General features: G+C 35.7%; 1 protein-coding gene across 1 annotated transcript; it reads right to left on the reverse strand.

The window, feature by feature from the left end:
* Positions 1 to 764: 764 nt before the first annotated feature.
* On the reverse strand, positions 765 to 6676 carry LOC147072936 (uncharacterized). The gene is made up of 2 exons (XM_085946241.1): positions 6086 to 6676; positions 765 to 1190 (listed from the first exon to the last, which is right to left on the reverse strand). The coding sequence occupies exons 1-2, from the start codon at positions 6674 to 6676 to the stop codon at positions 765 to 767; spliced, it is 1017 nt and encodes a 338-aa protein (XP_085802367.1).
* Positions 6677 to 13939: the final 7263 nt, after the last annotated feature.

Raw genomic sequence — 13939 nt, forward strand, 5'->3', positions numbered from 1 at the left:
TGTTAATATTTTTGAAAAATTATCGAGCGCCCGATTCGTAAAAAATCCGTTTTCCATTTCATCCATTTCAAGCGCTACTGAAATTACATAATGCCTTTACGCTTCATTTATTCATTTAGCGCCCACGGTAGCGGAGTCGGTAGAACGGCTGTCTATAAAGCCGCGGATCATAGGCCCGTATCCGGACAAAAATCATCTTATTTATTTAATATTTTATGTATCGACTAACAATTATCCAACATACATAATTTTGAAAAACACTTTCTGAGAGAATATATTATAACCAATAGAATTTTTTTTTTTAAAGTAAGCCACCCCGGCCGGGAATCGAACCCTGCATATTCCGGGTTTACGCCCCCTCCGTCGCATTTACCAATATGCTACGCAGTGACATACTAATTCCGACAAATTTTAACTATTGGCCTTTTAAATACCTAGTCATCATTTCGAAGAACTCTTTTTTCAAAAAAAGATTTTTTTCTATTGGTTATAATATATTCTCTCAGAAAGTGTTTTTCAAAATTATGTAGGTTCAATAATCAGAATGTTACATTCTTAAATCTTGTGAATTATTCGTTGAATAAAAGAAATAGTTAACAATTATTCCTTGTGAAAAAAACCTGTGGAGACCAATGTGCTTTGCTTAAGATCGAACATAATATTAACTTACTTTTATTTTTTTCATTTTGGCATATCTACTTGTTTTAGTTTATCACATATCCAACCGCAGACAGATTTGTACACAATATGTAGATATTTTTGCATCAGAGCGAATGAAATTTGAAAAAGTCCCTGATGGACCCCTGCAATCGGCTGATACAATTTTCAGAAAGCTTCGATTTCTCCATGACCTTCCACCCATCCTTCAATACCTCCATCAAATCTGGCGCGTTTCCTCTGTCGCTCAGGATCATTGGAATGATGAACGATGCCATTATCAGACCGTATGGCAACACTAATCTGACATGTTCCTTGAATATTTTATGGGGATAACACTGTTCCACGTTGCAACCCAGAGCCGAAAGACGAGCTGTCAAACTATCGTAGTATAGGTCCAAAAGAGCAGGGTAATGGTAGCGTCTAGCATTCTCGTCTGTGCTGGTGAAGAGTAAATAGGCAATGTCGGTGATAGGTGAGGCATGTCGCAGTATCTGCCAGTCCAGCGTTCGAATTTCCACTGGCTTATTGTCCTGAAATAAAAAAAATATTTAATTTAGGACATTATTTATTAGGATAGCTCATCTCCTCGAGAACATAATATCACAACGAAGTGAAGGTACCATCTACACAGTGGCGCACCCAGGGAGGGGGCCAAGGGGCCCTGGCACCCCCCAAATTATCAGAATGATTTTACACATTGAAATTGAAAGCCAATAAACCATACCTTGGGCTTAGACAAATAACACGGCAAAATAAAATGATTTGTAATCCAGAACCCTTTTTAGAAAAAATCTTAGATTTTAATTTCTAACACAAAAATTTCGAAACACTAATGTCGGGTTTTTTTAGGAACTGTCAAAAAATTCGATGGCAGGGGAGGGCTGACAGGGCTCTAGCCTGGGGGCGCGGGCTGTACGGGGCCCGGCGTGTCGGTTAGACCAGATAAGTGAGATAAACACACATCATATATTAGCTTTAATCGTAAAATAAATCGCCTGCGGCGCTATTATACTTCATGGCCATGAACATTTTAAATTACATAATTGTGCAATATATTTTCTGATTATTATGTATGTGTCGATACTCGACAGCTCCATTATTAAACTAGATGTATTGAAAATCGCCGATAATTCACTGTATATGTAAGTACCCTCAATTTGAACTAAAACACAATTTGAAAAACGTTAATGTAGTGTTGCACACTGCCTTTAATCTACTCGGTAGTAGGGGGGCCGCCAAACATCCTAGCCTGAGGGCCCGTTTCAGGATGTGGGGGCCATGGTGTAGGTACACCGAGTGGAATAGATAAAATACCGATAAACGAGAAATTAGGCTGTGTTATGTTGAGTAGGTTTGTGTATAAGTTAAATGCAATAATACTTTTTTTTTGTCTATTTTCAATTAATATTTTGGAACCACAATATTAAGATGACGCATCAGTGAAACGCCAAATAATTTTTAACTGTAGGCGCGACAAAATTTTGGACTCGCTCGCATTCATTGAGAGAATGTCGAGCCAGAAACACGTCACTTTGCTGCGTGATGGCGACGGGCCAATTAATTCTAAAATCGTGTAAAGATGACTGAAAACGTTACCCATTTACTTTAAAAAGAAAACATGTCAATGAATATATTATTATTGTTACTAATAGAACAATAAACAGAACATAAAATGGACGTATGTTGGATTTATATGACAAATAATATTTCGTTTGACAGGCGTCATTTGCACCCGCGACCCGCAATCCGCGCATCGCCTAGCAACGATCTTTTTAGACCGTGCCTCAACTAATGCACGGCCTTAAAAAACCAAAAATTGACGATAAACATTCGGCGAAAAGAACGACTACACCCACTACAGTCGGTGGTGGTGTAAATCAAAAGAACGTTTGTTTTCAGTAGAATTTGGCATAAATATTGTAGCTCTCTAGACCAGTGTTTCCCAAACTTTCGACATCTGTGTACCCCTTCTACAATTTTCGTAACCTGAGTACCCCTCGTCAAAAAAAATGCATATAAGTATTTTAATAACAATCAAAATATTTTTTTTCCCTTTTTAGTACATAAACGAAAAATAAAATTCATTCATAATAGAATATACTTAAATAAAAGTTATATTATAAAAAATAACATTCATTATAATTAGGGACTCCAATCCCGGGATCCCGGGATCCCGAGCTATATTCGATACCTATGAATCCCGGGATTGATAAACATAGTCCCGGGATTTCGGGATTGATTTTTTTATAAATTTTTATGGAAAATAAAATAAAAGCGAAAATATAAAAAATACTTTTAATAAAAAATAACTACATTAGAAATAAACTGAGTTTGAATGAAGTTTGTACCTATTAAGCCAATCTACCATGTGTAGGTTGCCGATTCATTTTATTTTTTCACATAAATTATTAAAAATGGAAAATTGGAAAAAAACAATGCTTCGCACTTTTAACAAAGTAATACCACCATGATATCATACGTTTTACGGCAGTTTCATATTTGTCTGACTAATAACATTTATGAAGCGGAAAGGCCATAAGTACGCCATGATTATTTGCTTTACTATTTTAAATCTCGCTAACCCATTCATTAAGTCTTTACTATCCGAAACTGCAATCTCTTATTAAATTCACATAATTATTTAAATTACAATATTATTTACTCCGTTAAACTTGTGTATTTCTAAGATTGAACGTATACAATATTAACAATAAATGTCTTAAATAGTATAAATTATACTAGATTTATTTTTGACCGATTTTATCAATGTTATTTGTAAATATAATTTTTTTTATTAACAATGGAAAAAATGCCAATCCCGGGACCAGTCCCGGAATCCCGGGATTGTCAAACTGTAATCCCGAAATCCCGGGATCAGAATTTTGGCTCGGGATTGGATTCCCTAATTATAATCAATGAGAAGGATGAAATTGTTTATGTTGAAACGACAGATCATCGTAATTTGGTTCCCTGGTTATAAATTTTAGTCTGAGATGCGGCTCCACACCCAAAAGGCTGTTCATTTTTTTTGACTTAATGTCTACAAATGCTGAAAAAGCAACTTCACATGAAGTTGGAAAAGGCAAGATATATTTCAGGAATTGCTCTATTAAAACTGGATACACATGTTGCATTTGCAACCAGAATGATGTTAAAGTACACTCCTTATATTTATTTTGCAAGAATCCGTCTGAAGCTAATTCCAACAATTACTCTTCTTCCGCATGCGATAAACCTTCTAACACGGATGTTGTATTAATGCTTGTTGCATCAGACGCAGCCATAGCCCAGTGCAGCGCGTACCCCACCAAACTCTTCCCGTACCCCAGGGGGTACGCGTACCATACTTTGGGAAACACTGCTCTAGACCAAGCAGGTAGCACAGCCGATATTATGGTACTGTTCGGTTAAAGCGGATACAGTGGAAAACGCATTTTGAAAATAGCCGATAAACTGGATTATTTGTTAGGTTAACCTAACCAAACCTAACCTAACCTAACCTAAACTAACCCAAACTAACAAATAATCCGTTTAATAATAAGTTTTCCGCTGTATCCGCTTTAACCGAACAGTACCGATATTATTTGAGTAATGTTTTAGCATACTAGGTGCACATGTCCAGCATGGTCGCGGTACATGGAAACTGTACAAATAATATACCACCGTGTATTGTGAAAATATGTAAAAATAATTATATGAAGAAGAAAGAGAGCTTATGGGACTAATTTACATTCTCCTCCTTGCCCCCCCCCCCCCCCCATATTAAATCCTGAGTGCGCCACTGCATCTACAACTACATAATATCATGTAGGGACAAGCTATAATCGCACCTTACTCGAGAAAACGCATGAAATAGACAGTTCTGAATGGTGCTACTATTTCCACGCGATCACTCCACGGATATTCACCTACTCTTCCTGATCTGACTCACACGTTCCAGCTTCAGCTTATTTTTTGACGTTACGGAAGCTTGTTATCGTGGATAGCTTCCATGGAATGCGAAGCTAAGAGGGCGTCGCAGTGTTGCCATCTTTTCAAAGTGGAATTATAGTACAGAGCCTCCAAAATTATAGTATTTGGGGAAAAAATATAGTACGCGTTATCATCTGCTGAAAATGTACAAATATTTTAGTTCTCAGAAAAAAATAACGGAGAGTTTGAGAAACTTCGACACCCCTTTTTATTTAGGTACCTCTTTCGACCAAAAATGCTTGCCGAAGAATTTAAGAAATTTCATTTTAAACCAAAGTCAAGGGATTTTTTTTACGTTTTTCGCATTTTTTTCCAAGTTCTCCAAATCTTCTTATATTGCGAAATTATAGAACTTTGCACCAATTTATCCAACGGAAATATCGAAATTTTATTACTTTGTACATATTTTTTCCGATATTAAAAATTACAGTATTTTGGGCGTACTATACCTGTTTTATATCGTACATAGTACGCGGACCAAAATTATATTACAAATACTATAATTATTATAGTACGGTTGGCAAGGCAACACTGGGGCGTCGAAGCATTTGTAAGGCAGGGACTAGGATTTTTTGCGAGACTAGTGTTTTTTTCAATTCCGGGATTAAATAAAATCAAGTTTAATTGTCCCCAAAAGTTTATTTTTAGTGTTGTGATATCGACATAATAATTTTTAAAAAAATCATTCTAGATATCTCACACTGAATAGCAATCTTCTGATTGATAATTTATTTTTTGTGAAGTTCTATTATACTCATATATTATTTCCTACATCTTTCACAAAATATAGTGAAAATTCGGAGCTTATAACTATTTTTTAGAATAAGTTTATTTATAAACTTTTAATATAAATATTTATAAAATATTAAGAACATTTATTTGGTCATAAATCATACAAAAAGCGGCACTTGAAATGGAAAATTTTATGAACCGGAACGCTCGATAATTATGAGAAAATATTCACATATGTGCCTATATGATTTTATCTAAATTATATAAAAAAGTGTACCTACTTATTAGATTTTTTATTATATTTATATTTGCCTAGCTCAGACGATAAAATGAAATAACAATCTATAAACTTGTGGTATGCAAATGTTATATAATATATAATGCTGATCGTGGGTGGCTTTCAAGGAATGCAAAGCTGTTGGCAGTTACCAAATATTATACCTACCACAAGTTACGTATAAACTTAAATATATAATATACTTAAATAAAATACGCGGGTTTAATGAGTTTTCATCATTCACCAGGAACGCAATACTTTTCCCTGAGATGGAACGATATTCTCGGGGATTTCACAAAACGGAGATGTGCTCCGGTGTATTTTGAACACCGATAAAAATGTACTTATTCTTAAATAGGTACCGGGATTGCAACATTTAAAAATTAAAAACCCTTGTAGGTAGGTACAGACCTACTATCTATATTTATAGTATATTTTTCTTACCTTATATTTAAAAAGAAAGTTATTTGTCCAGCAATCTCCATGACATATAACATTATAAGGGGCAGCCAGTTCTTGCTCAAGCAGTCGACACAGCTGAGCATATATATCAACCCTGTACGGTTTCAGTTTTTCCAAACACGCGTCGCCTTCCATTTTTCTTATAGCCAAATCCATAGAATGCTCGATCAGTTTCATGAAAGTGTCTCCGAAATCTACCGATTGGCAAGCGTGGCTTGCAAGCTCGTCAAACAACTGGGGATACTTATCCTTCAAAGCAAAAGACAACGCGTGAAGTTTAGCTAAATTCTTTATGGCCAAAGTTAAATGATCACAATCGAACGATTTCAAACGATCGTACATTTTAAATCCGTGTGTTGCCAGATCGTCCATGACTATCAACTCTTTAAAATCTTCAGCAGTCGCTTTGTAACACTTGGCATACTTGAACCGATCCTCAAGGGGGATGTTACATTCATCTTGCAATTTGTCAAAGCACGGTAATATTTCAGTATACGCGTAAAACTCCCTCGTATAAAAACCGTTAATCGGAAGTAAAGTTCTCATCGCGGGATCAGGGGGGGATAACTTCATCATTAAATTTATACTTTCAATTTTATTGTTAAGTTTTTTGCCTGTTATTTTAATGCGGTACAACTCGCCTAGAAAATTGTCACCGGGTGTTGAAGCTAAAGAAATCCTTGCTTCAAAATTTAAATATTTTTCACGTTTCACTATGTCAAAAATGGCGTTTTTAGAATGCGCCGAAGGCAAATCTGACAGCGTCATATTATTTTGACCAGTCATTTTTATGTTTTCTCAGTTAGAGATACATCAAAACTGAATTGATACAGTTTATAAATGTCATATATATTGACAAATTGCCATTGTATACTTACCGACAACATGGGAGCCTCTAATATCATTCATTAATGATGTATACAATACTAATTGCAAAGCGAATACGTCTCTCATTGCATGAAGGACATAAGTTTTCTTAAATATTAACTGGGTAGTTAAAATTTGATCTGAAATATTGCATAATATGTGTTTTATTTATTTTAAAATCAGCCAAGTTCATAATAGATGAATAGGAGAAAAACAGCTTTTTGTTTTCTCAAATACACAGTCACAAGGGTGAAAGTTTATATTATTTCGAGTATTGAATATTTAAAATTAATAAATACCACATGTTGATAATGCAGAAATGTTAGAAAGCAGTAGTTCTTCAACAATTCACAAAAAAGTCAAAAACACCTAAAGGTGGACTTAGCTGATTTTGAAATGGAGCGATACAATATCTGTTACAATTTATTTATGCAGTAATATTATGTAGGTAATCTAGAATTATTATGCTCAAATGACACGGACAGAATAGATCCCCGTCAATCGTTAGACGAATGAGCCTCCAACTAGGGTTTGCAATACCGGTATTACAGTATTAATCAATACCGAAATACCGGTTTTAAAAATCCAAAATACCGGAATATTCGGTATTAAGAAAGCACACTAATTTACGTTTTTAAAAATGAAGTATAAGTTATGTGCTGCTAAAATGCAAATGCAACAGATGTGAAATAATGATAAAACAAAATCTCTCAATTATATGATATTAATTATATAATTGTCGCGATGAATTATCATAATATTATTTCGAAATAGAAAACATCCGTGACAAAAATGTTCAATTATTCTATAATTATTTATGACTGTACAAGCGTTGAATTTAAGAAGCATTTCTTGCAGCCGGACTTATTTGCACTTGATGAACACTAGCTTTTTTGAGGGCTTTAGCTAAAATTATAAATATACTTATTCAAAATTTTTGTAAAAGCCCACCAGTTCAATTATATTATAACCAATACATATTTTTAAATGTCAACATAATAATTGTAGGTACTTATATAGGTTTTTGCTATAAAATAATGTTTTAAAGAAATTTTAATAGATATATTTACTTTTTAAGTACTGTTTTTTTTAATGTTTTAACGCATACCGGTATTTAATAAAAAATACCGAAAAACTTGACATTTTCATTCGGTATTGCAATCCCTACCTACAATCGTTTATTAGGGAGCTTCGCCTTCCAAACGACTAGGGGCCGTATGTATGAGGTTCCGAAATTCTTTATAAGCTATTTAACTGATTTTCCACCATATAGCGTATAGCACTGTTTGTGACGTAAGCAATCTAACGTCACACGTCATTCAAAATGGCTGCTTTATATGTCACTTTGAAATGTCATTTTTCATTACAACAAACGTTTGCTTGGGGCCCTCATTCATGTTGTAGACTCTGTAAAACATTTGCGAACTTTAAAAACAGTTCCTAGTCGTGCTGTTTATTCAATTCATTCATTCATTTATTCTTATTCCGTTTTGACATCTCATAGTAGAAGTGATTGAAGTGAAGTCAGTCATAATATAACTGTATGTATTGCCACCAAATGGAAATGTTTACTAGGAATACTCTATCTTTTCGTACAGTAGAATGAGAAATGTGATAAAATAACTGATAAAATATTTAAAGTTCATAATAATTATTCATTTATAATTATTAAATTTATATGGTACCGTTCGCACACTTTCAGACACATTTACAATTTCAAAATTTTAAATTAATGATCCGGGAATGAAACTTTATAAGTTTGCCATTATATGGACGCCATGATACATTATGACGTCACATCGTGGCGTCGCTAACCAACGGATTACATTTGCACTCATGCATACAAATGAACAGTATTTAATTTAGCCTATAAAGTATTTGGGAATCTCATGCATTCGACCCAACATTAACAAAACATTTAAAAATATCAGTTTTCTTTGAGAACATTGTATGAATAGGGTATGTTTGGAGTATTGTACTGTACCGCTCTCAAATTTTATAATATAAATAGAATGTTTTGTCACCGTATAAGTACCTGCTGATTTGTTAAGGTTATACTTCAGCTGGGGCACGGTCTAAAACGATCGTGACTACGTGACGCGAAGATTTTGCAAACGCGCGTGCAGAACAAAGTATAATTTGTCATAAACATGCGTCCATTTAATGTTATGTTTATTGTTCTATTAGTAATAATAATAATATATTCATTGACATATTTTCTTTTTCAAGTAAATGAGTAATGTTTTTTAGTCATCTTTACACGATTTAAGAATTCATTCCCCCGACGACATCACAAATCAAATTGACGTGTTCACAGCTCGACTTTCGCTCTCCGATTATTGCCAGCGAATCCTAAATTTCGTCGCACCTATAGTTAAACATTATTTCCCGTTTCACTGAAGTATGGCTCTTAAGTGTAAATAAAATTATTGATGATGGTGGAAATGCATTGTATTAGTAAAAATGCTACATTTTATCGTAGAAAATGTCTAAGTGGAACCAATACGATAAAACTTAGCGTTTTTATTAAAATTAATAATAAAACATTATATTGTAATAAATATGCACATAATAAATATAGTAAAGTTTCTTTGTGATGTCAAATTTGAACTCTCCACAATTGATTCGACTATCGTGTCAAACGAAGCATGATACTCGTATCTTAATACAAAGTCTTTTTTTTTCAATTATACACCTTTATAATACATAAATAATATTATAGGAGACGCATTCAGGTACCTATCTAGATACAATACAACGATATAATCTCAGTATAGGTACGCACCTGCTAAGGCAGAGGTTCCCAACATTATTATCATCAGCAGCACATTTATACTCAATAATGGAATGGCAGACGTTTTTTTCTTTAATAATCACATAATTTAGATAATGAATAGGTACTACAATATCATCATCAGCCGGGGTCAATCAACTGCTGGATGAAGGCCTCCCCAAGCTTCTTCCAACTCTCTCGGTCCTGTGTCGTTCGCTGCCACGGATTTCCGCCGAACTTCAGTTCGTCAATCCAGCGGCTTTTTGGGCGACCCTGTGGCCGTTTCATGCCCCTTGGGTACCATTGGATGACGGCATTTGTCCAGCGGCCGTCCTTTCGGCGAGCAATGTGCCCTGCCCATCTCAGTTTCAGCTGTTTGGCAACGTCTATCTATACTCCTGTCTGCTTCCTAACCCATTTGTTTCTCTTGCGGTCATTTCGCGTGATGGCCAACATACACCTCTCCTTGCCTCGCTGTGTGACTCTTAGCCTTTGGACATCTCTCATGTTGTGGGTCCACGTCTCGCAGCCATACGTGAGTACGGGCAGCACACATTGATTGAACACCCTACGCCTAAGACATAATGGTAGGTCATTCTTGAAGATACTATTCAGACGTCCGAAAGCACTCCATCCCAGCTTTGTTCTGCGAGCAATTTCATCGTGCATGCTTCCGTATATGGGCACATGCTGTCCGAGATAGACGTAGCTGCTGACTTGCTCAAGTTGGGTGCCATTAATACAGATAATCGTAGGGTCCGAAAAGCAATTCCTTCTTCTTGCATTCTACCTAGGGCAAATGGTTGGCTAGGGCCTCGATGAAATCCACTAATGCCAATACGTCGCTATAGGATTCGTTTCCCGAATATCCATTTTTGTCGAAATCGACATTTTAATGCAGTTCAATTTCTTTTATCGAACTCTACCGAAATCATTTATAAAAACAATATATTTTTTATCTAGGAACAGAGATATTTTTTTAAAAAACCCGAATACGCCATGTTAAGTTACAATTACTCCGTGGTGTTCTCCCGAATGTCCAACTATTCGTACCTGAATATCCAAGTTAATTTCGGTCGAAATATATCTCTGGCTGAGTGTTTATTTCCCGAATATGACTTCAAAGCCAATCAAACCGCGCTCATGCCGTGCATCTCGCTCCCACATTCACGCTGTCTAGCTCTAAAACAATCACGCCCACTTTCATATTTTTCCGCCGTCTGGAGACTTCTTTCAAGTTTCGTCTTATTGATATTGTTTTTAACGTTACTATTGTTTTAATAGTGAATTCATCAAATTTGAAGAGATCATTCATAGCTGATACATCACCAGTTCGCCCTGAACTTACAATAGAGTTGTGGAAGTGAGTATTTTAACCTAAATAACTGCATTTTGTTTTGATAAATGACACAAAATCCCAACGGTTATATGAATTCTACAGTATGACCCGGCAACTACTATGACGTAAAAAATAATTATTATTTCAAATTATTATTAATCAAACATTGTTTGTCTTTATTTTACTTTTAATCTAGGTATTTCTATGAAAATAAAGGCGATGCTATTATTTATTTTTGAATGCGCTGATAATTAATATTTTAATTTAATATGTATGTTAGTAACTATTTGTTTGGTGGATATTATATACTTAGGATATTGGTACCTACCTAATATTAGCAGCCAATGGTAATTAATTTATACATGCTATTATTTTGTGTTGTTGTTCCTTACAATAGTAAATATATAATATTTATTTGGTGGTTTGTAATAAGTTTAATTGTCAATTATAGAAATATATATACATATAATAATATACAGATATATATAAATAGATTTTTTTTTTTTTGGAAAAAGTATTAATATAAAATTGTTAGCAAGTACGAGTAAGTACCATCATAAAATATTGGAGATATGACCGTGACGTCGGTTAGTAATTGAAGTAGTAGATACCTTATAATATATTTTCTCAGAAGTGATTTAAAAAAAATATGTAAGTATGTTCAATTATTAGAATGGTACATTCTTAAATCTTGTGAAATATTCGTTCAATAAAAAAATAGTTAATTACTTAAAAACTATTTTATTACTTAATCCGAAAAAAAAACGAAAGAAGCGATTGCCGCGTGTTATTATTACATACGAACTTGGGTAATTACGATCATTAAGTATTTAAATAGTAGAGGTAATTATTAACAATTATCGTGTAAATAAATATAACATTTGAGGCGCGTACTTTTTGACCACTCAGTAATCTGTGGGCCGTGCAGCAATACGCTACGGTCTTAAATCCCGAACGTCCATGTTTTGTCCCGAATATCCATTATTCTGAGAGAGCGCTAAAAATTTCCCGAATATCCACAGTGAGTACTTGTAAATAAAATGCATTTTATGTGCATTTAATGATTTATACCAGTATATTATTCTTGGAATCTATTCTTAGATAATGTTGCAATCATATAGTATAGAAAGAATGATTGATACATCTACTGATATTAAAATATACGACAGTGAAATTTGTTTTTCGTCTCCTGTAAAATCGACATTTGGTCTATTCGGGAAACAAATCCTATAGCGACGAATAGGTACATCTCTATAAGTGTTGAGACGCTACCCTACAGATAGCCAACAAATCCTATCTCTAGCTTCCACGCGGCGTCCCCCGGGCAATGCAGATGTGGTGTGTCTTATGGCAGTATAACCCATCTGTAGCTAATAGCGAAGGGTGAAAGGCAAAACTCTGGCGCATCAAAACGAGAGACCATTTGGCTACGCGAAGGAAAACCCAGACAGAAAACCACACACCAACCCGTTTGGACAGCGTGGTGTGTTATGTCCAAATACCCCCATAGAACACAAACAAAAATCTCGGCCCTTATTCTCCGGAGGCCAACCTGACACAGATCACGGCAGCAATCAGCAAGGGAAGGTAGAGGGTGCTAAGAATCCCCGGAGAGACGGAAACGGCTGCCTACCGATGACCATTGCCACACATAACGCGAGAACATTATCCAGCAATGCCAAACTTCTAGAGCTCGAAGAAGAACTTGAAAAAATCTATTGGGATGTTGTCGGGCTCAGCGAGATAAAACGACAAGGAGAGGATATCGTCAATCTCCACAGCGGACATGTACTCTGTTATAATGGGACTAAGACTGGACGCACAAGCGGTGTCGGATTTTTAATCCACAGACTCTGGAAAGACCGCATAGTTGAATTTGATTTCTCCTCAGATAGAGTAGCAAGTTTAACACGTCATCTCAGCAAAAGATACCAGATTCTGCTTTTACAAGTTTATGCGCCCACTCAAAACTCACCTGATGAAGAAGTGGAGGTGCTATATGAAGAAATCAGTACGTTGAAAAATAAACGGAAATGTCACTTCACTGTCATCATGGGAGACTTTAATGCACGAATCGGATCCCAACACCGGGATGATGTAGCGGTCGGGCACTTCGCACATGACACCAGGGATGGCTGAGGAGACACGTTAGTGGAGTTTGCGGAAAGCCACAATCTCTACATCATGAACTCATTCTTCAAAAAGAAGCCTTTCCAAAAATGGACATGGCGAAGCCCAGGAAAACGAACCAGCGAAATCGACTACATCCTCACCGACAAGAAGGATATTTTTCTAGACTGCACAGTCATTAACAGATTATACTGGCAGCGACCACCGAATGGTAAGGTGTAAAGTACGATTTAACATCAAACGTGAGAGATCCAAACTGATGCAGAAGCCCAGAAGATCCAAACTGATGCAGGAGTCCGCAGAGGCGAATTCCAACAAGAGCTCGAGAACAAGCTAGCGGCCTTCTAGGCTGAAAATGACCCCATCTCCCTACAAAACACCGAGGCAATAACAAAAATCATTATAGAATCTTCGGAAGAGACAGATGCTGCTGTGGTTGAACGAGTAAGCAAACTCTCAAAGGAAACGTTGGATCTTATGAAGCTGCGTAGAAGTACAATAAGCGAGCAATAAGCTGCAAATGATCCCTAGTACTCCACGCTGTGCAAAACTCTACGTAAAACATACAGGAAGATCTTCGTAAGTTTAATATGAACCTTGTAGAATCAATTGTTGCATCAGGAAGGAGCTTACACAAGAACAAGCAGCATCTATCAATAGGGAGACGGCAGATCACGACACTAAAATCGCAAGATGGAAGTCTCATGCGTAACTGGGATCATCTACT

The sequence above is a fragment of the Rhyacophila brunnea genome, unplaced genomic scaffold (genome assembly GCF_057557595.1).
Source record: "Rhyacophila brunnea isolate RB1 unplaced genomic scaffold, BYU_Rbru_1.0 scaffold_19, whole genome shotgun sequence".
In the NCBI taxonomy this organism is placed as follows: Eukaryota; Metazoa; Arthropoda; class Insecta; order Trichoptera; family Rhyacophilidae; genus Rhyacophila; species Rhyacophila brunnea.

What these genes read in the sequence shown, in the direction of transcription:
- LOC147072936 (XM_085946241.1), bottom strand. Translation starts at nt 6,676, where the DNA reads ATGAAGTTATCCCCCCCTGATCCCGCGATGAGAACTTTACTTCCGATT. An exon ending in ACTTTCTTTTTAAATATAAG is followed by an intron (nt 1,191 to 6,085) that starts GTAAGAAAAATA and finishes TTTTTATTTCAG; the next exon opens with GACAATAAGCCAGTGGAAAT.